The sequence below is a fragment of the Zingiber officinale genome, chromosome 11A, assembly GCF_018446385.1.
Source record: "Zingiber officinale cultivar Zhangliang chromosome 11A, Zo_v1.1, whole genome shotgun sequence".
NCBI lineage: Eukaryota > Viridiplantae > Streptophyta > Magnoliopsida > Zingiberales > Zingiberaceae > Zingiber > Zingiber officinale.
The window spans coordinates 88,756,418-88,776,417 of NC_056006.1; the positions used below are offsets into that span (position 1 = coordinate 88,756,418).

The following is a 20,000-nucleotide window of genomic DNA, read 5'->3' on the forward strand; positions in this document are numbered from 1 at the left end:
ATTAGTTGAGTCTTCCACCAAACTTGAGGTTATACAGGTCACAAAAGTTTCATTAGGAGTTGACTATTACGGTCATAATCAATTAGTAAGTTGCTGTTTAATTCGAAGACTAATCGAGCACCTTTAGATTTTATGGCTTCCAGAACATCAGGCTAAAGTCAAAAGTTAGCTCGCCGGTGCCTTCGAATGTGTGTCTATGAAGCAATTAGTTGGACATCTTTTGCTTAATTAATGATTAAGTTAATTTACTACTAAATGAAAATCTTGGAAGGCCAGCCGGATTTTGTGAGAGCATAATAGAGCTTAATTACGTCGGATTTTTCATTTTATATTAGATAAATATTGGTTGGTTCATGGAAATTTAAGTATGAAGCTGATTTTGACAATTGAGTTTCTTAAACATAGATGGGAATCTGGGTTGCTGTACCAACTGCTTGATTGGATTATATTGGATTGTAGAAGTGAAATTAATTAATTAAGCAACTTTTCCATCAAACATAAACCGTTTATACTTGGTTGCCACATAAGATCTTGGGATCGAAACTCAGCGTGACCGAGCATAACCTCCTCCATGTCTTGACCATTTGCGCTAATGGCTAGTAGTCATCCGTGATTTACCTCCTCCGTGTTGACCTAGGGACGGGTTGGCAGGGGCGCTGGGGGCGAGCGAATCACCTTTTGCCACATAAACCGTTTATACTTGGGTTCAATTCAACGTGGTTACTTGAGCTTCAAATTAAAAGATTATAATTTTTAACTTAGGACTTAGAATCAAATTCTATCTATGATCATACATACATACAGAATTTGAAAATTTATATTTATTATAAGAATACGTATAACCATCAATTTTCATACTTAAATTTCATCATTTAGACTTTTATCTAAATCTTTAAATATTTTATTATTATTTTTAGTAATTTTTATTTTTATGATATTTAAGGTATTTTTAATATTTTTGATAATTATGGATCATATTTAATCTAAAATTTTTGTCGAGTTATTTCTATTTTTTGTAAACATGTTTTTTTACAATATTGGAATTGAGGCTCATATATTAGTATTTTTTTTTTGTCTTAGGGTCTATATGTCTAGTTGTACGAGAATTCATCCCTCAAATAATAATAAAATTTCCTTTTTAGTAAACAATGTATTTTTCTCAATTGTTATCTAGTCCAATGTCAAGATGTTGACGGTTAGGCATGAAAGTGCTTGCTCATTCATATAAGGTTACCTATCTATGAGATGAGTTAAGCCTAACCTCTCATGCAATAAGAGTTCAAATCTCTCACAGGACATATTAAATATCTATGGAATTACTTGTGATGTTAAATTATTCGTCGGGATCATATACACTTTTCAAATTTACCTGATGATCAATCTATGAGATCAAGCCATCAACCTTTAAAATTAATCGGATAGTAAAATAAATCACATGGTTTATCTTTACTTTTGCCAAAAAAAAAAATCATTTAAATCTAACAAAAATATATTAGGAAAGAAGATAACATAAAATGGATTATTTCCCATACAATTTATTTCCCCCCTATTTTAAAAATAATTTATTGGATTATTTCAAGAAATATGAACAATAGTAGTGGGCTTGTAACCAGGTTAAATACGACGATGTCTGGCCTCCAGCCTTCGACCTTTGGCCACCAGTCCAATACTTAAGGGAAGGTGAACTTAAGGGATTGCTGTCGGCACGATTGGTGTCGGATTATGCCGGATTTGATCAGGAACTTAGATTGATGGCAGAGGAAATCCTGTTCAAATCTGGTGGGATTCTGACATCGATCATGTCTATAGTGATTCCCCTAGGTTCACCTTCTCCTAAGATATAATTCTGATAAGGTCAACAACTGGAGGTTAACAGCGATGGGTTGGGACGACGAGTGAATCACGAGGATAGAAGATTTTGTCGACAGAGGATCCCATCTCTGCTTCAGGACATGAAGGAGGAGGAGGAGAGGTTTCGGTTGGTTGCTCTTCTTCTTGTTCGTTGTACAAAAAGGGCCGCATCCGGTATCATCTTGGTCTCCCAGGATGGCTCCGGCTACACAACGACGGTTCAGGCGGCGGTCGACCGGGTTCCCGTCGGCAATAACAATAGGGTCAAGATTCTAATAAATCCTGGCTATCTTTTACAAGTGACAGATCCTTGTCAGTGAATGCTCTGTTATTGGATTGGAATCGCACAAGAACGTTTCTTTCTTGGAATCTGACAGGGAGAAGTTTCTTGTCCCATTCACAAAGCCTTACATTACAAGTATTTCAACGGCCAACAAGTCGGAACATACAATTCCGCCACCGTCGCCGTAGACTCCGACTACTTCCGTGCCAATGCAATTACTTTTCAGGAAATTCATCACGCATTTGTTAGTTACAGTTCCATTCATGATTCACATCGACGGTCTGTTTCATCAATTACCAGCAGAATTCATCAATTACCGGAAAAAAATGCTTGTTCTGCAGAAAATTTTCCAACGAGATGAATTTTCTCCAGAAAAGAATGAATGGACCGTACAAAAAAGATATTTATTAATGGCAACAAAAAAATATCCGAACGCGAATTCCCCCACTCCACTCACGAGCTCTCTTCGTCTTCTTCCTCCCACTCCACTCCACGTTTATTAACCAGAGGGGGACGGCAAAGCCAAACCGCATCTCCTCTCCCTCGTTCTCCAATTCTCCCACCGCACCATGAAGCAACCCGCCGCCGTCGCAGCCGCCGCAGGCCGTTACAAACTCTGGGCCCTCGCTGCCATCCTCCTCCTAGCCCTCTGGTCTGTGCTCACCGGCACCGTCACCATCAAACGCTTCTCCCGCCGCCCCTCCGACGACGACCTCGGCGGCCCCGATTTCGACGACCTCGACGTCCTGGTTCGCCCTCGCCCACTCTGCTTTTTGCTTAATCATCCCCTCGCCGCCCCTTAGTAACAAACCAATTCGTCGCTGAATTAATGATTCAGGAGATGGAAGAGAGACAGAAGGTGGTGCGCCGCATGTGGGACGTTTACCGCACCTCCAGCCGCCTCCCAAAGTTCTGGCAGCGGGCCTTCGAGGCGGCCTACCAGGAGCTCGCCGGCGATGACTCCAGGGACGCAGCCGTCGCAGAAATCGCCAGGATGTCCATGCGGATTGCCGACATCCATCCCCCTCCACAGCCCACCAAGGTTTGAAATTCTTCATCGATCTCCTCGCACGTAACCTCTGACGTCAACTCCTAACCGAATCCACGCATCTCAGAATCCTGAACTGGAGATTAAACACAAGGACGGAGATGGCCTGCCGAAATCCAAACCATCATCGTCGTCAGTGAAAGATCGATGATGCATGGTGGAACGTAGTTTCGATCTCTGATTCCAATTTCAACGCTCTCTGTTCTTTCATACACATTCTGCAATTGCTTAATTCGACGCGTCGTCGCGTTGAAAACATGCCGAGGAATAGTCAGACGACTAAGCTGGAATCTCAATGCAAATATCGCAATTAGTTCGTCGGAGAGTTCCTTTTACCTCGTTTCATTTATTATTTCTATAGTCTATCTATTAATGATGGATCCATCTTTGTGGTCCTCTTCCTCCTCTTGCCCAACAACCACCAACCCATGGAAGCCTAAAAACAAAGGATTCCCTTATTCATTATTCTCCTATTAATCTTGGAGGTGCACAATCTTGAACGGATGGTTGTGTTTAATATCGACTGCTTTATGAAAGAGACGTATAAATTGCCAATGGGAAAAAAAAAAGTACATGACTCAGTTGAAGGTGAAGTTTTCAGCGTAAAAGAACAATCAACTTCATTTAAAAGGATGGATGAGGTTAGCGATGTAAATGAACCAAATGGTTCGTGAGTTATTCGGAGCTTGATTCGGTAAAAAATTCGTTCGAGTTCGTTCGTTTATCTTATCGAGCTGAACTAGAGCTTAAGGATATTCGACTCGTGAGCTTGTGAACATGTTTATTTATAGGCTCGCGAGAAAGAAAAACGAGTCTTAAAACAAGCCTTTAATCGAGCCTTAAAACGAGCCTTAAACGAGTCAAAAAACGAGTTCTAAAACGAGCCAAAAAAACGAGCTCTAAAACGAACCTTAAAATGAGCCAAAAAACGAGCTCTAAAACGAGCCAAAAACGAGTTCTAAACGAGCCCGAAAATGAGTCCGAGCTCGCTTAACGAGTTAGGCCCGTTAACTTTGATAATCAAGCTAATAACGAGCCAAGCTCGAACTGTTCGCGAGCCTGATAATTCTAAAACGAGCCGAACTCGAGCCTTGTGATAAAAGCTCGATTCGAGTTCGAGCCCGAATATAACTTAAATGAGCCGAGCTCGAGCCTGATACTGTTCGGCTCGGTTCGGCTCGTTTACATCCCTAGATGAGGTTTTTTTAGAGAGAGCCAAGAGTAAAGATATGAGGGTCTAAACATTAAGTGAATAATATTATATTATTGTGGAGATATGTGGGTATCCTTTCAGTTCCAATAAATGATATCAGAACTATGATTCAAACCAGATGTCATATGAGATGACCTTGAACGAAGTTGAGGGTGGATCCGGAGTAGATCAGGATGATCGCATGCTTACGAGGAGACCCAGAGTAGGTTAGAGTGATTGAATGTTTGCAAAAAGGCTCGAAGTAGATCAGGGTGACCGGATGTTCGCGGGGAGTCCGGAGTAGGTCAAGGTGACCAGATGTTTGCGGGGAGGTCTGGAGCAAGTCAGAGTGATCAGATACTTACGAGGAGGCAAGTAGATCAGGGTAACCAGATGCTCGCGGATGGCCTGAAGCAGGTCAGGATGACCGGATGCTCGCGATAGACCTGAAGCAGATCAAGATTGACCGCATCCAGCTGCTTACGGGGAGGCATGAAATAGGTCAGGATGACTAGATACTCATGGGGAGGCCCGGAGCAGGTCATGTTGACTGGATGCTCGCAGGGAGGCCTAGAGCAGGTCAGGATGACCAGATGCTCGCGGGGAGGCAAGTAGGTTATGGTGACCGGATGCTCGTAGGGAGGCCCGTAGCAAGTCAAGGTAACCGAATGTTCACGGGGAGACCCGTAGTAAGTTAAGGTGACTGGGTGCGGATGCTTACGGGGAGGCCCATAACAGGTCAAGGTGATCAGATGCTCACAGAGAGACCCGGAACATAAGAGTAATTATGGTTATTTAGTTTGAGAGGATGATTGTTGGGATTCAATCAAATTTTCACATTGAAAATATTTGGTAAATATCATAGGGTTAAAAGTATGGATGATATCTCCATCAACATGAAGTCTTTTGGGGAGAACCCAAGAATAAAATCATGAGAACCTAAATTCAAAATGAATAATATCATACTATTATGAAAATATATGAAAATATTTTAGACACATTACTCTTGCCCAACAACCAACCAACCAACCCATGAAAGTCTAAAAACAAAGCATTCCCTTAATCATTATTCTTCTATTAATCTTGGAGGTGCAGAATCTTGAATGGATGGTTGTGTTTAATATCGACTAATGGATGGTTGTGTTTAATATCGACTGCTTTATGAAAGAGACGTATAATTTGCCAAGGAAAAAAAAAAGTACATGACTTAGTTGAAGGTGAAGTTTTCAGCCTAAAAGATCAATCAACTTCATTTAAAAATTTCAGCACGACTCTTTCAAAGAAATTTCAGGATGTCAAAGGAAGGTTTTTATAATTCAAACGTCAATTTTTTATTCAAAACGGGGGAAAGCCCACCTGTCTTCTCAATTCCACTTTATTTTTTTTTTTAATTCTACAATATTATTATATCTATAAACTAGTCTTTCCAAAATAAACAACAAAATTTTAATTATACTTTTTTCCAAAAGCAAAATATTTGAAGATATTTTGTCCGGGTCCATGTGGATTCTGGATTGCGTGACTACATCGTCTTCCAATCACAATTGCATAGAGGATATGGTAAAGTCCACAACTTGATTACTTCTACCATCATTCTCCAAAATAAACTGTGATTTAATAAAGCCAAATAAATATAGAAAATTGAATTAAATTCAAGCCATTCACGTGTTACACACTTGCATCCATGAAATTATCTGTAATTTTCACGGGCATGTGCTACCTGTTGTTTTTGTTTCCTTTCTGTTTCTTTTATGTTCACGATATCGTAACCGCCGTTAGAATCACCGCCCACGCTGATGCGGCGTGGCTCCTCCGCCACGAAGATTGAGCGCAGGCCTAATTTTATTTGTGGCGAAGGCTACAGACGCAGACGCCTCGACCACCCGTGTGCCAACACTGTTCTTTTGCAACAGACTTATCGTTACTCGTTGCGGGTCCCGGTTACGGAGGGCGCTCTCTGGGAAGCCAAGTCGGAGGGTGAGAAATTTGGTAGTGATTTTTGGTGAGGCTGACTTTTTATTATTGGCGACATATTCTGCACCACAACGTTTAGTTTTGCATTACTCCTTCTGCTCATGCTTGGAAACGTGGCGTGATAAAGTTTATTCCGGGTATCTTTTGGAAAAATGCTGTAATACCTGTAAATTTCATTCACGATCCTACCCTCGATGTGATTTGTCGATTGGTTGTCTGACAGCGTGTATCTGTGGGCTCCATGGCCAAGAGAGCCAATTCGTGAATAATAGGATGGCGGGTAGGAATTCTAAAAGTAGTAGTTTTTTTTAATCCATTCTCGGTGCCGGGCCGTGACGGAGGCCGTCGATCCGTGTTCTCTATATGTGGTCGAGGGGCGGTGGACCGCAAATGTTAAAAAGGTAGAGGGAAGCGAAAAACGCAATAACTTGGCTGGAAATCGATCTTTTTGGTGCTCCTGCTTGACGTGCAAGAAAGCGATGGAAACCTCCGCGGCGATGGCGTTCGATGAAACAGAGTGGGTCCTCGCCGACGCTCCCTTCGCCAAGGACCTCGATGTCGACTGGGTGGTCACCGACGGCGATGAGGGCGCCGTCTCCGGGGTCTTCTTCCATCCCTCCACCGCCGGGCGTCGCCGAATCTGCCTCTCTTATGCTCCCTTCGGCCGCCTCCTCCCCGCACTACCCGACCCCTCCCTCTCCTTCCTTCCCCCCGCCGCCTACGCCCGCTCCTCCTCCCGCGGCCTACTCCTCCTCCGCGGTCCTTGGTCTACCTACTATGTCTGCAATCCGGCCACCGCCGAGTGCCGCCGCATCCCCCTCCCCCCGCGGCCCCATCAATTCAACGCCGTCCCTGCCCTCGCCCTCGTGGTCCGCCCCGACGACCCGGCGCAGTTTTATGTCGTCTGCGGCCTCGCCGTCGGTGACAACGGGTACCGCTTCGAGACCTTCTCTTCCGCCTCCGGTGTCTGGAAGGCGTCCATCGTCGCCTCTTCCGTGGATGCTATCGTCCCTGGCTCCGGCGTCTCGGCCGCTGGCGTGGCCTACTGGCGGACCTCCGCACCCTCCGTTCTCGCCTACGACCCAGCGACCGAGAAGGCGAGGGTTATTCGGCCACCGCCGGGGTGCGTGGAGGCCGGTGCACTCTGGCAGCTTGGGGAGGCCGGCGGCGAGGGAGGCCTGTGCTGCACTTGCGTGACGAGGGCGGAGGTGTTGGTATACTGCCTCCGGGAATCCGACGAGTGGACCGTCCTGGGCTCCTTCCCGCTGGCGATCGTCGGCGGCGATGACGCGGTGGAGTGGGACAACGGCGATCCGATCGCGTGCAAGGAGACGCCTCGGCCGTTGAGATTCGAGAGCACGAATCTGGAGGTCGTGCTTTGGGTGGATGGCCGCGTTTTGGCGGTCGACCTGGAGACCCGCCGGGTGCGGCAGCTCCGGTTCGACGGTCCGACTCCGAGTCAGGAAGAGGATTACGTGTCCTACATCGGCACCGTCCCTCGCGTGACTCCCGTGGCCTCCAGCTGACCGACGGTTGCGCTTCATCCATCATGATTGGGAATTGCAGCTTATTAAATGCAAATCAGATGTGAATTATGCTGCTCATCAAGGACTCTTGTCTTTCATTATTGCACAACAATATTTGATATTTGATATTAAACTCTGAAAATAATTTACATTTGGTGAATTGTACTAAACATAATAAATACTATGGATCCTCTCTTCTAATCATCTTGTGATACTGACGCAATTGATCTTCTGTAAATGCTCGCATGCATTTTTTTATCGAGATATTTATTTTGGACTTCAAATTGGAACAAATCTGATATACTTTTTATAAACAAAATAATGGAGATCAAGAGTTTAAAATGGTTGTATAGTTCTTTTCCCAACTTTAAGATGATATTTTTATCTATTTTATTAATAGACGAAAGCAAAAATATTTTGCTAAACATAATTGAATACTCTAAGCTAAACATAATTGAATACTCTAATAGGATAATAAGTAATATAAGAAATGTTATTGATATTAAACATAGATTATAGCTCCTAAACATTTTTTATAATAAAAAAAAAATGAAACTATCACATTAACAACATCTAGAGCCGGTCCTATAGATATAAAGGAATTTTAAAATCCAACCGATAAATGTATGGATGGCGGTCTAACAAAGGATTATAGATATAGAGGGATTCTAAAATCCAACCGATAAATATATGGATGACGATCTAACAAAGGGTGATGAAATTCTTCATGAAAATTTAACAGTCGACCTCTACCGTTATTATCCATGCACCCACTCGTTGAGCTAATGATGAGACACATATTTTTTATAATAGATATTATGAGGCTTTGCCATATAATTGTAATTGAAATGGTTAATTTGTGCTTTCTCTAATTTATTCTTGGTTAATTTAACTATAAATTGTCCTATGATCTCTAACATCAAATTTAACTTCCTCCTTAGTCCTGTGAAGAAAAAATTTATTCTCATTCTCTTTATATAAAATTTTCTTTGCTTCAGCTTTTTATCTAATTACCTTATTTTTAGCTAAAAAAAGTAAAATAAAATAAGATATAATTTATTCTAAACACAACATCATTTAATTAGAATCGAATTGATTGATTAAAAGAAAAAATAATACTTAATTAGATAGAAAATATATTCGACTCTAATTAAATATTATTGAATTTAAAAGAAATTATATTTCCTTTTGAATTTTTTCAAGAATGAAAAAAAGAGACGTATTTAATTTAATAGAAAATATATTAAATTTTAATTTAAATATATTAAATTTAGGAAAAATTATATCTACTTTTTATATCTATAAAAAAATTAGGATAATTAGATAAATAAAGTTAAAGTAAAAGAAAATTTACTTGTAGGAGTGGGAATAATTTTTAATAGGAAGTTAGTTAGTTGGGTGTCATGCAGTTTAGGCAATTTATCCTTAATTTAAACCGATAAATCTAGTTTTTTTTTTTTAATATTTGTTTGCAATTTTAATTTTTTTTCTTACCATTTTTGTAAAATAAATAAATTTATTTAACATAATGCATAAAATTCACTTGGTCACTGTTACAAACAATATAACAATTTATAGATTTGTAGTTTGGGAAAATAAAAGGCGAGAAGGGAATGGTGTCTGTGTCTGCTCTACTTTGGGACGCACTTCACACGGCTGGATCGAGCATCGAAGGACGGCGAGGATGCGATGGAGACGAAAGGCGGCAACGACCGTGCAGCCCCGGCCAGCGCAGAGGCATCTGCACCCAACTCAACAGCTGCGCCGGCGCCTGCTCGGCCACCCCCTCCGGAAACCCTAACCGAAGCTCCACGGAGGAGGACTGGCGGAAACAAGAGAAAAGCCTCGGGTTCAGCCTCCTCCTCCTCCGCACCCACGAAGCGCCCGGCCAAGGAGAGGAGTCTCCTCCATCACGTCTTGCCCGTGCATAACGGCCCTTGTACTAGAGCCCGGCAATCACCCCTCAAGCACTCGACCGCCGCCGGAAATAGGCCTCAACAGCTTGCCTCGAAGTCCTCGTTGGCGTCGGATGCTGGGGGTAAGGGCGCTTTATCTGCTGCTGGTTCGATTAAAGCGGAGGAGGAGGTAGTTCATGAGCAACTCGTGGATAAGGAGTTCGAAGCCGTTCGATCAAGAGGTGCCAAGGTTCATGCTGTTCCTACTCCTGCTGGTGAGGTCTCTGACCATTAGTGTAATCGCGGATTTTATGCTTGGCAAACCTCTTGTCGGTAAACCTACGTAATTGATGTTTGGTTCTTAAATTTCTTTGTTTTTTTGTTCATCTATTTTATTTTTTTACTTGTTTTTTTTGTAGTTTTATAAAGATTTTACTTGAAAATGTTTCAGCTTTTCAAACCGCATCCTCGAGATTTTTTTGTGATTTCTGCTTTCCGAGGCTGTATATATTCTATAAAGTCTCGTGAAGTGCTGGTTTCTGCCAATGAAATGCGTTTACCACGACTGGAAATCGCATTGTGCACTGGACTGATAGGAGCATTGTCTACTTTTTGTAGGATGGTTCTCATGGAAGATGGTTCATCCTGTGGAGAAGCATACCCTGCCTTCTTTTTTCGATGGGAAGTCTGAGAACAGAACGCCTGAAGTTTACATGGAGATTAGGAATTCTATCATGAAGAAATTTCATTCTGATCCAGAAACACAGATTGAACTCAAAGATTTTTCTGAGCTCTCTGTCGGAGATATTGATGCGAGGCAAGAGGTCTTCAAGTTCTTGGACCACTGGGGTCTGATAAATTTCCATCCTTTCCCACCAGCTAAATCTGAAGCTATCATAGCTGATGCCTATGATGAAGATAAAACATCGTCTTTGGTTGATAAGTTGTATCAATTTGAAACAATTCAGTCATTGCCCCAGATTGCTTCTAAATATGAATCCTTGCTACCTAAGCCACAATCTTTGCTTCCAGAATCTAGCCTAGGTGATGATTTGGTTAGGCGAGTTGGTGTTGATTACCATTGCAACTCTTGCTCAGCTGATTGCTCTAGAAAGCGTTACCATTGTCAAACGCAGGTTAGTGAGTGCTTTTACTGTAGTGCTTAGTGATTACTATTACATTTTGATTTCCATCGTCAATGATATTGAGAATCTGTGGATGCAACAATTAGCATGCATCATGTGTTTTGTTTTCAATGAGTCTCCCAGATGTGTCAGGTTTACTTGAAGAGGAGGAAGCAGGAGATAAAGGGAGTAGCTTAGGTGAGGGAAAGAGAACAAGATCGTACTATTTTACTTCTGTCCATTTTCAATCGCCCTGTTTGAACTTGGATGGACCCTGAATGAAGAAAGTGATACTACTTATATCTATTGGAGACTCAAAATTCATCTCTTTCACTTTTGTCAATTTGAGTGGAAATAAAATGTAAATTGCAGTAAATTAAATCCCTTCTCCCTCTCCTCTACCTGATCAAGAAATTGACAAATTCATCTCTTTCCTTTTCTGGTTTTCTCTTATTTCCATGTAAACATGCACTTACGGACTGACTTACAAGGCTTACTACAAAGGAGATGCTTGGTTTTGTCTAAATCATGTAAATTAATTTTCCTATAACTTCTTGGTTCTTGCAGTAGCTAAAAGCTCTCTTGCATCTGGTAACACCTTGGCATTGTGATTGCTTGGTGTATCCTAATATATCTAGATTATACTTTGGAGATATAAATGGAAATTCCTCATTGTTTTGTGTGGCCTCAACTTAAGTGAACATCACAACCTATCTAGATCTTTAATCCAGACTTCCCTAGTCAGATATTGCATGCAAGATTGAATTCTTGCAGTATATTCAAATATCATTCCAATGTCAATATCATTTACGTAGTCCACTAAAAAGTGTTTTTTATGTAAAGGCTGTGATTACACAATGTTAATCTCATGCTAAATTTTATGAGCAGAGCTGTATTGCCAAACCGATGCCTGAGGAAATTGTTTGAAATCATAGACTTCTTTTCAGTTTGCTTGCTTTTCCATTCACCCTGGAACAAGAAAAGTTGGTGGCTGTTTCTAACGTTCTCTTGGAAGTCATCATTTAGAAAAGAACATTCTGTGTCTCTCTGGTGGAGATGCCAATCGTCAAAACTATATATAAGAAAATTAAAATGCAAATAGAAGTCATCCTTGCAGCAAGGGAGAAAGCATGACCATATAAATGAGTGTCTCTTGCCACCAGGGATGACATCAATTTGCTAAGTAGTAACTTGAGATGCTGATAGGCTCATTTAAATGTCAACTTTCTTCATTGAATAAATCTGTAACTCTGTAACTTGATAAATTTAGATCAACATTCAAGATTTTAAATTCTTGTGATTATGCATTAATCAATTTCATGTGTTAGAGTGTAAGATAAAAAAAAAGACTTTTAAATTATCTGATCTGCATAGACTGCATTTTGTTCAATTTTTCCAGAACATCGATAAAGCTGTAAGTTCCAAGTTACTAGAGGAGATGAATAAAAATATGAGGGTTGTAAAGCTTTTGGCTGGCAGACTTCAACTGCTAATGGATATTCTTTGTATTAGTGAAACATTAGGATTGAAAGCAGTAATTATGGAATGACCATGCCTAAGACATATTGTCTCCAGTATGCCTTTTCACTAATAGCCTGCTGTTTTACATTACATATAGAAGCTTCAATTGCTTATAATGATTTTAAGCAATAAATGCCTTGTGCAGATCTCCAGTGTCGACCACCATCTAGTTATTTGTCTACTCCTTTTGGCTTCCACAATTGATGGAAGATGCAACTCAGTTGGTTTGTAATAACCAACTCATGTATAGTAATTGACTAATTTCCATTTGAGGATTATTAGCATCAAAATAGCTAGATTGCTTTTGTTGGTTGGTGTCACTCCTCGACTAATCCCACATCTGAAATGGAGGGTAGATAAGGTCAATATTATAACTTGGAATGAGAGATTTTTTGGCTGCATGTTGAACTCTTTAGGCCCACGTAGAAAGGGTTACCTTTGGCATGGAACCATCATTGTCCTAGGTATCACTGAAACTTTTTATATGCAGACTATGTTGGGTTTTATGTGTCAAGACTGAAATGGGCTATATGTTCTTGTGACAGTGTAATAAGGTAGGTTGCCCTTTAGAAGGTTTGGGCTGTTCACATACAAAAGTAAGGTGGTATACTGACTCTCCGAGTTCCCTCTTTTTTGGAACCTCATAAGAGTGCTTCCCCATCTAAAGTGAGTGATTGAGTGACAAGATTTTTATAATTCCAATCCTCTTCTTTTGTCAATGATTTTGTTGAGTTACACTGGAACATTAAGAACTCTGTCATGAGTTTCTTAGACAATATTACCTAGGGAGGGTAGATAAAGTATCAGGTTTTGGTTAATCAATGATTATGTTATTTAAATAAAAATTAAATTCCCATCTTACTCAGTATGAGGCATTAGCTTCCTTCCAAAGGTCTTCCCATTGACCACCCAAAAATGCTTCATCTTGCAATAAAAATCTTAACATATAAGTGATGGATTTGCTACTCTTAAAATTGTTTAATTCTTCAAGTCAATGCATTATTAATGAAGAATGCAAGTATATGTTCTTTCTATTTGGCATCATCCCATCTGTTATTCTGCAAAGAGTTGAAAAAATGCATTTGATAGACTTGCTACTCGTAAACTAGTTTGTTATTTTAAGGCAATATATTACTAATGAAGAATACAAGTATGAGTTCTTGCTGCTTGGCCTCATCCTGTCTTCTATTCTGCAAAGAATTGCACCAATACATTTACTGTAGTCACATTCCTAATGTGTTTGTATTTTCACAGGCAGATTTTGATTTGTGCACTGATTGCTTTAATGATGGTAAGTTTGGATCTGGCATGGCACGAGCTGATTTTATTCTGATGGAATCAGCAGAGTTTCCTGGGTTGAATGGTGGAAGTTGGACAGATCAAGAAACATTACTTCTATTAGAAGCCTTAGAGCTTTTCGGGGAGAACTGGAATGAGATTGCGGAACATGTTGCTACCAAAACCAAATCCCAATGCATCTTACATTTTCTTCAAATGCCCATTGAAGATTCCTTCATAGAAAATGATGATGTTGCTGATGATAATTACCTAGATAGCAACGATCACATTACAGAAAATAAAGAACCAACAGCCAAAAGTACTTCTGAGGTGGTGGAAGCAGACAAGAAAGAAACAAATGAATCCTCTCGTGAAGATACTGTTGGAGTTGAAACCAGTAAACTAGATGCTTTTGAGACAGCAGATGAACCTATGACTTCCAAACCAGATTCTCTGGTGGATGGAAATACTTGTAATGCTAAAAATTTCCATGAAGGTGAGACCAACTTTGCCATTGATGCACTGAAGGCTGCATTTCAGGCTGTAGGATATTTTCCTGAACAAGGATTGGGTTCATTTGCAGAAGCTGGAAACCCAGTGATGGCACTTGTAAGTCCATGTGTAAATTGACCTGCTGGATGTAATATGATTGCTTCAAGTTCTTTTAGATTTTGATCATCAAATGTTCTCTTTGCAGGCAGCATTCTTATCTAGCATTGTTGAACCTGATGCTGTTCTAACCTCTTGCCGCAGTTCTCTTGGAGCCATGTCAGAAGACATGCCTGGTGTTCAGCTTGCTACTAGGCATTGTTTTATCCTTGAAGATCCACCAAAAGACTGCAAGGACCCACTTACCACTGTGAGGTATTCAGCCTGATCAAATATGATTAAAGATTAACTTGACATGATAAAATAAACTTGAGACTTATCAAACAAAATTACAGTTCTGTTGCCGAAGCCATCAACAAGGAGTCTAACACGGATGAAAGGAAAATGCAAAGTTTAGATGCCACTAACAAATCCAAAGATGAGGATGTAGCTTCAGTTTCCATAGAGAATGAGAAATCCCTTTTGTTGCAAGATTCCTCAACAACACAAACTGATGAAAAAGCAGCACAGGAGGCTTCTCCTTCAAAGAAAGCACCAAGCCCTGTCCAGAACTCTGTTGACCAGTCTTTGTCTACAGAGAAATCTTTATCTGCTAATGTGAATGATGTAGCAGATACTGCTTTGACTGTAACCTCAATGCCAAGTGCTTCCAAAGAAACTGAAGATTTGGCTTCTAAAGAACAAATTGCAAAAGGTCAGGAGAGTAGTGATTCTATGTTAGTGGATGAGAAACTAAATAGTGTTGACAATTCAAATGATTTAGCTTCAACCGACATGATACCTCAGCAAACAGATTCATCCAAAGGCGCAGAAAATCCAGATACTTCAATTGTATTGGAAGGACATGAGCAGATGCAAACAGGGGTTTCAACTAATGGAACCAAAGAAAAAGCAGGTGAATTTACTACATTTTGGATTGTTAATCTTATACCCTCATGTGGATTGATTATATTGATTTTCTAGTATGAACATTGGAACTATGTTTTCCACTCTTTTTATGCAGTCCACCTGAGCGGACTTTTTGTCATCTGAAAAATTTACCAAGTCACTCAAACACCCAGTGTGCAACTCTCCTAGGTTCCCTTTAGTAACCTGATCAATGTGAAAAAATGCCTAGCTGGAAAATCTGTGAAGCCCACTCTAATATATGGTGTTCGTTAGGCCTGCACCATTGTGTATTTCTTTTTTCTCTTTTGAGAATTGGCAATAAAACTTTTTTGACATCATCAAATTACTGGATGAAAAGAATATGCTTGATTAAATAACACGGTGATTGATCAAGGAAAACATTATGGTAAATCTTTAGAGGTCTCTTTTAATATATAAGATAACATGATTGGACGATCTTATTTATTTAAATAAGTATACGTAGCCAGATTGTTTACCTAGGCTTCTTTTTTATTTGCTTGAAATTGCGATGCACTGTTGCATAGCCAGATTGTTTACATGATTCATGGACATCAGACTAGCTGACCTTGTACTTGCATGCATGATGATAGATAGTGATCATGATGGCTGTCAGGATTATTGAAATGATAATCCATGTCTTTTGCAGATGATTGCGAAAGGAATGAGGCAAGCAATGTGGAGAAAAATTTCAACCCAACTGAAATTGAAGATGGCCACAACTTAGATAGATTAAAACGTGCTGCACTTACTGCACTCTCAGCTGCTTCTGTTAAGGCTAAGCTTCTTGCCAAGCTGGAAGAAGATGAAGTGCGGAGACTTATCTCATTAATCATTGATAAGCAGGTACTCAAGGAAATATACATCTTATCCGAGTCTCTCTCATGCTAATTTGTGGATCAACATGTCCAAAATATGGATATCATTTAAAAGTTAAAAAATATTCCATTTGCCAATTTGAAGTTATATATTGCCGTCAGTTATCAGCATTTTCTCCTCTGCAGCTGCACAAGTTGGAGACAAAATTGTCACTTTTCTCTGACATTGAAAGTGTGGTGTTACGGATGAGAGAACAAACAGAGAAGGCAAGACACAGACTAATGTTTGAGCGTTCTCAAATTATTGCGGCTAGACTTGGTGTGCCCCCTTCCTCTCTCAGAGCAAACCAGGCTTCCCTACCAGCGAATCGTTTGGCCATGGGATATGGTACCTCTGGCCCAAGACCTTTTAACATGGCAACCCAGAAGCAACCACCACCTCTAAGTCGGCAATGAAGATGGGAATGCATTTGTTTTTCCATTCTCTGGTAGGCCTATTACTTTTGGTTTTTATTCTCATTGTTGTATAAAAAACGCATGTGAAAAAACGAGCTCAGAATATGTTTTTGGTTGGACACTTTTACAAGCTTGAACATTCCTAATCATCTTAATTATCAGGGAGTCCAGTATTTTTTTCCCCCTTTTTTCTTTTTGTTCGTTATTTTAGAGCTTTCAGGTATTGCTGGATGTCGTGTGGGTGGATTAAGTTTGTTTTCTGGACAAGGTGCGAATCTGATACCTGCCATGCTCATAAGATACTAACGGTTAATTGACTCAATGACAGAATTATTATTATTTTTCCGCAAGTTGATTGATTTTTCTCACCAAAGGAGGTAATTGCTACTGCACATTTGAATGTACATACATGTACTTGTATGATCCTTCAGGAGCAGTTGAACTGATGAATATATTGGCTTAAATGGTTCGTATCTTCCATTTTTTTTTCCCAGACAGTAGGGACATGGAGGTTTAAATATCAGTCGCTGCCATAGCACTGCTCAAAGTTAAATGAAGGTTAAATTCGGAGGATTAGGATCAGTTAAATTATATTTGTTCCTCCATATCAATTAAGGATTGTTAATTCAGTAAGCTTCATCGATCAAACTAATATAATTAGGGCGGTAAATATGCTGAGTCAAATTTGGAGATGTTTAAACTTGTTTGATAAAGTAATCGAGCTGAGTCTTATTTAAAATAAATTAAGTTTTTGAAATAATTATTCAAGCTTGATTTGGTTTAATTTTTATGAGCTTGAGTTTGTTTGAAGTTTGATTCGTTTAGATGTTATCGAGTTTTCAATTTAAGTTTGCTTCGAGATTGGTTCATTTTGATGTTATTAAACTTTCAATTTAAAGTTGTTTGATTGTTTGAAATTTTTAGTTATTTTATTGAGTTTGTTAATTTAAATTGATTTTATTTTATTATTTATTTAATATATTAAAAAGAGTTTTATTAATTAATATAATTTATGAATGTTGTTCATCAACATTGTTTAGGAACGTTGTTCACGGACGTTGTTCATGAATGTGAACGAGCTGAACACATGTGTTCAAATTTATTTGTTTAGTTTAACGAACCGTTTAAACTTATTTATTTAATTAATTTTATGCATATTGAAAGAACATAAACAAATTCTTATTAAATCGAATACTGAATTTGTTCATGAACCCTTATATATAACTCATGAACTACTGTCGTTTTGGATTGATGACATGTTGCTATCATAATAATCGACTATCATAACCTAAATCACTATCATCACCCATCCCTACCTCACTCCATCTATCAGTTGCCCTCTCGATTATCATAATTTATCTCCCTTGTGATGAACTTAGATTGGATGTGACGAAAATATTAGGAGCGAGCAATTTTATCTTTTACGACTATGATCACCCATCCCGAGCCAGGGAACTTGAACCCATCGCTTGTGCAACTCAAAGATCCATGAAGAAGGACATCCTGTTTTCAGGGATTTTTCTGTGAGTTTTTTGACGGTGTGAAAATGTCCGTATGTCGAATAACTCCAAGAATGGAGACTTTGGGAGTCGACTACTTAATTTCTTTTTAAAAGTGCATCAGGAAAGAGGGAACTACTACTGCACATTGCCGGAGGATGTCGAAAAGTAGAGGGCCCAATCCCTTGACTACTGCTCGATATTCAATTTGTTTGATATGGTAATATAATAACACATGACACGTCCATAGAGAGTCTCTTTCATCGGACCGCCTTCGTCATCACGACTCATCACACTTCTCATCAGAGTGCACGCAATAGCCCGGACACTATTGTGCTAATGATTATGTATTAATTATTATTTCAAAGATTAGTAGTCATATGTGATTTATCTTCGTATTGATCTTGGGATAAGTTGACGAGGAGAAGTGTTAGGGGCGAACGTATTCGTCTTTTACCACCAACGCAATAGCCCGGACAAACCAATTTCTCCAGAATAAAGCTCAAATAAATATCTTTTAAAAAATAAAATCTAAATTTTAGACGGTAGTTTAATTCTAAATTAAGTAAACACTAGTAAGAAGTCTGCCTAAAAATATTGGCAGTCTATATATCACCACAAAAAAACCAGCGTTTTCGACGGGACTACCGACGGAATTAATATGCCGTCGGTAAACTCTACTTTTTACCGACGGAATAAATCATTCCGTCGGTATAACCGTGTGGTACCGACGGAATATTAATTCCGTCGGTGAACTAACGATATTACCGACGGAATAAGTCATCCCGTCGGTAAATTAATGGTTTTACCGACGGAATTAGTAATTCCGTCGGTAAAACCTAAAGTGTACCGACGGAATTCATATTCCGTCGACAAGTTCCCCTAAAAAAACCCTAACCTCTTGTTTCCCTCACCCTCACGCGCGCGCGGTCGACGACTTCGTTCTCCCGTTACCGATCGCAGGTTAGTTTTTTTTTTTCCTTTTTTTCCGGCGAGCGGCAGTTGCCACCGGCCTTCGCCCACAAGCGGCGGCGCGTGCCCACAGTGGGTTTCTGCACCCGCCATCGGCTGGCGGCGTTCGGCTTCGACCGCCAGCGGCCATCTGCGCCAGCCGCCTGCGGGCTTCTGCGCCCGCCAGCGGCCGGCTGCGGCCTTCTGCGCCGGCCAGCGGCCGCCTGCGGCTGCCTGCGGGTGTGCCGACTGTTGTCGGATGCCAGCTGGCTGCTGGCGGCTGTGCAAGTCGGCAGCTGGTTGCTGTGTCGGCCGGCAGCTGACTGCTAGTGCCACGAGAAATTTGAAAAATATTTTATCTTAATTTTTTAGCTAAATTATTTTTATTTTGTAAACAAGTAGCATTTGCTGCTCTTCTCCAGTTGACCTACACATATTCAGGTAAAATTTACTAAATTATACTGTATGTCATTTAACATGATTAAAGTTAGAAATATGTTATGTTAGTATGTTAATTTATAGCATAATATAGTCCGTTTGTTTGTTTTGTGTTAGTATCTTAATGTATGTTAATTTTTAGTTCTCAATATATTAGTTTTAGGTGAAAATGTCTATAAACAAAGCTTGGATGTACAATCGATTAGAAAAAGGATTTATCAGAGATGATTTTATTGCTGAAGTTGAACAGTTTGTGAACTTTGCTAAAAGTCACCCTGAATGTATGAATGGTGCTGAGTTACGGTGTCCATGCAATCATAAAAAATGTCAAAATAGAACTTTCCGTGATGAGGATACTGTAAAAATGCATATATGTAGAAATAGTTTTGTGCCAAATTACTACAATTGGTACTGTCACGGAGAACCTTATTTATATGAACCAATTAGACCTTCTGGTGGTTCGTCATCTAGGGCAACAGTTACCACTCCTGAAGCATCAATTAATATTGATATCGCAATGCAAACAATGGTTCATGATACGATGAATGCTACAGTTGATTATTCTAATATAGATGAAACACCAACACCTGAATATCAGCAACTATATGAAATGTTAAAGGCTAGTGAAAGA

General features: G+C 39.9%; 3 protein-coding genes across 3 annotated transcripts; all 3 read left to right on the plus strand.

Moving 5' to 3' along the window:
• Positions 1 to 2,548: 2,548 nt before the first annotated feature.
• Positions 2,549 to 3,517, plus strand: LOC122031757. The gene is made up of 3 exons (XM_042590887.1): positions 2,549 to 2,883; positions 2,973 to 3,176; positions 3,250 to 3,517. The coding sequence occupies exons 1-3, from the start codon at positions 2,704 to 2,706 to the stop codon at positions 3,331 to 3,333; spliced, it is 468 nt and encodes a 155-aa protein (XP_042446821.1). The 5' UTR covers positions 2,549 to 2,703; the 3' UTR covers positions 3,334 to 3,517.
• Positions 3,518 to 6,732: 3,215 nt separating this feature from the next.
• Positions 6,733 to 8,078, plus strand: LOC122032859. The gene has a single exon (XM_042592174.1). It carries the CDS (start codon positions 6,828 to 6,830, stop codon positions 7,872 to 7,874), a length of 1,047 nt encoding a protein of 348 aa, XP_042448108.1. The 5' UTR covers positions 6,733 to 6,827; the 3' UTR covers positions 7,875 to 8,078.
• Positions 8,079 to 9,480: 1,402 nt separating this feature from the next.
• LOC122031716 (SWI/SNF complex subunit SWI3D-like) lies at positions 9,481 to 16,636 on the plus strand. The gene is made up of 7 exons (XM_042590816.1): positions 9,481 to 10,044; positions 10,388 to 10,905; positions 13,669 to 14,301; positions 14,390 to 14,556; positions 14,637 to 15,196; positions 15,857 to 16,053; positions 16,212 to 16,636. The coding sequence occupies exons 1-7, from the start codon at positions 9,564 to 9,566 to the stop codon at positions 16,479 to 16,481; spliced, it is 2,826 nt and encodes a 941-aa protein (XP_042446750.1). The 5' UTR covers positions 9,481 to 9,563; the 3' UTR covers positions 16,482 to 16,636.
• Positions 16,637 to 20,000: the final 3,364 nt, after the last annotated feature.

Excerpts from the sequence above, each read along its gene's own strand:
- LOC122031757 (XM_042590887.1), top strand. The coding sequence starts at position 2,704 with ATGAAGCAACCCGCCGCCGTCGCAGCCGCCGCAGGCCGTTACAAACTC. Across the intron at positions 2,884-2,972 it reads TCGACGACCTCGACGTCCTG|GAGATGGAAGAGAGACAGAA; the intron begins GTTCGCCCTCGC and ends TTAATGATTCAG. Across the intron at positions 3,177-3,249 it reads CCCCTCCACAGCCCACCAAG|AATCCTGAACTGGAGATTAA; the intron begins GTTTGAAATTCT and ends CACGCATCTCAG.
- LOC122032859 (XM_042592174.1), top strand. The coding sequence starts at position 6,828 with ATGGAAACCTCCGCGGCGATGGCGTTCGATGAAACAGAGTGGGTCCTC.
- LOC122031716 (XM_042590816.1), top strand. The coding sequence starts at position 9,564 with ATGGAGACGAAAGGCGGCAACGACCGTGCAGCCCCGGCCAGCGCAGAG. Across the intron at positions 10,045-10,387 it reads TGCTGTTCCTACTCCTGCTG|GATGGTTCTCATGGAAGATG; the intron begins GTGAGGTCTCTG and ends TACTTTTTGTAG. Across the intron at positions 16,054-16,211 it reads CATTAATCATTGATAAGCAG|CTGCACAAGTTGGAGACAAA; the intron begins GTACTCAAGGAA and ends TCTCCTCTGCAG.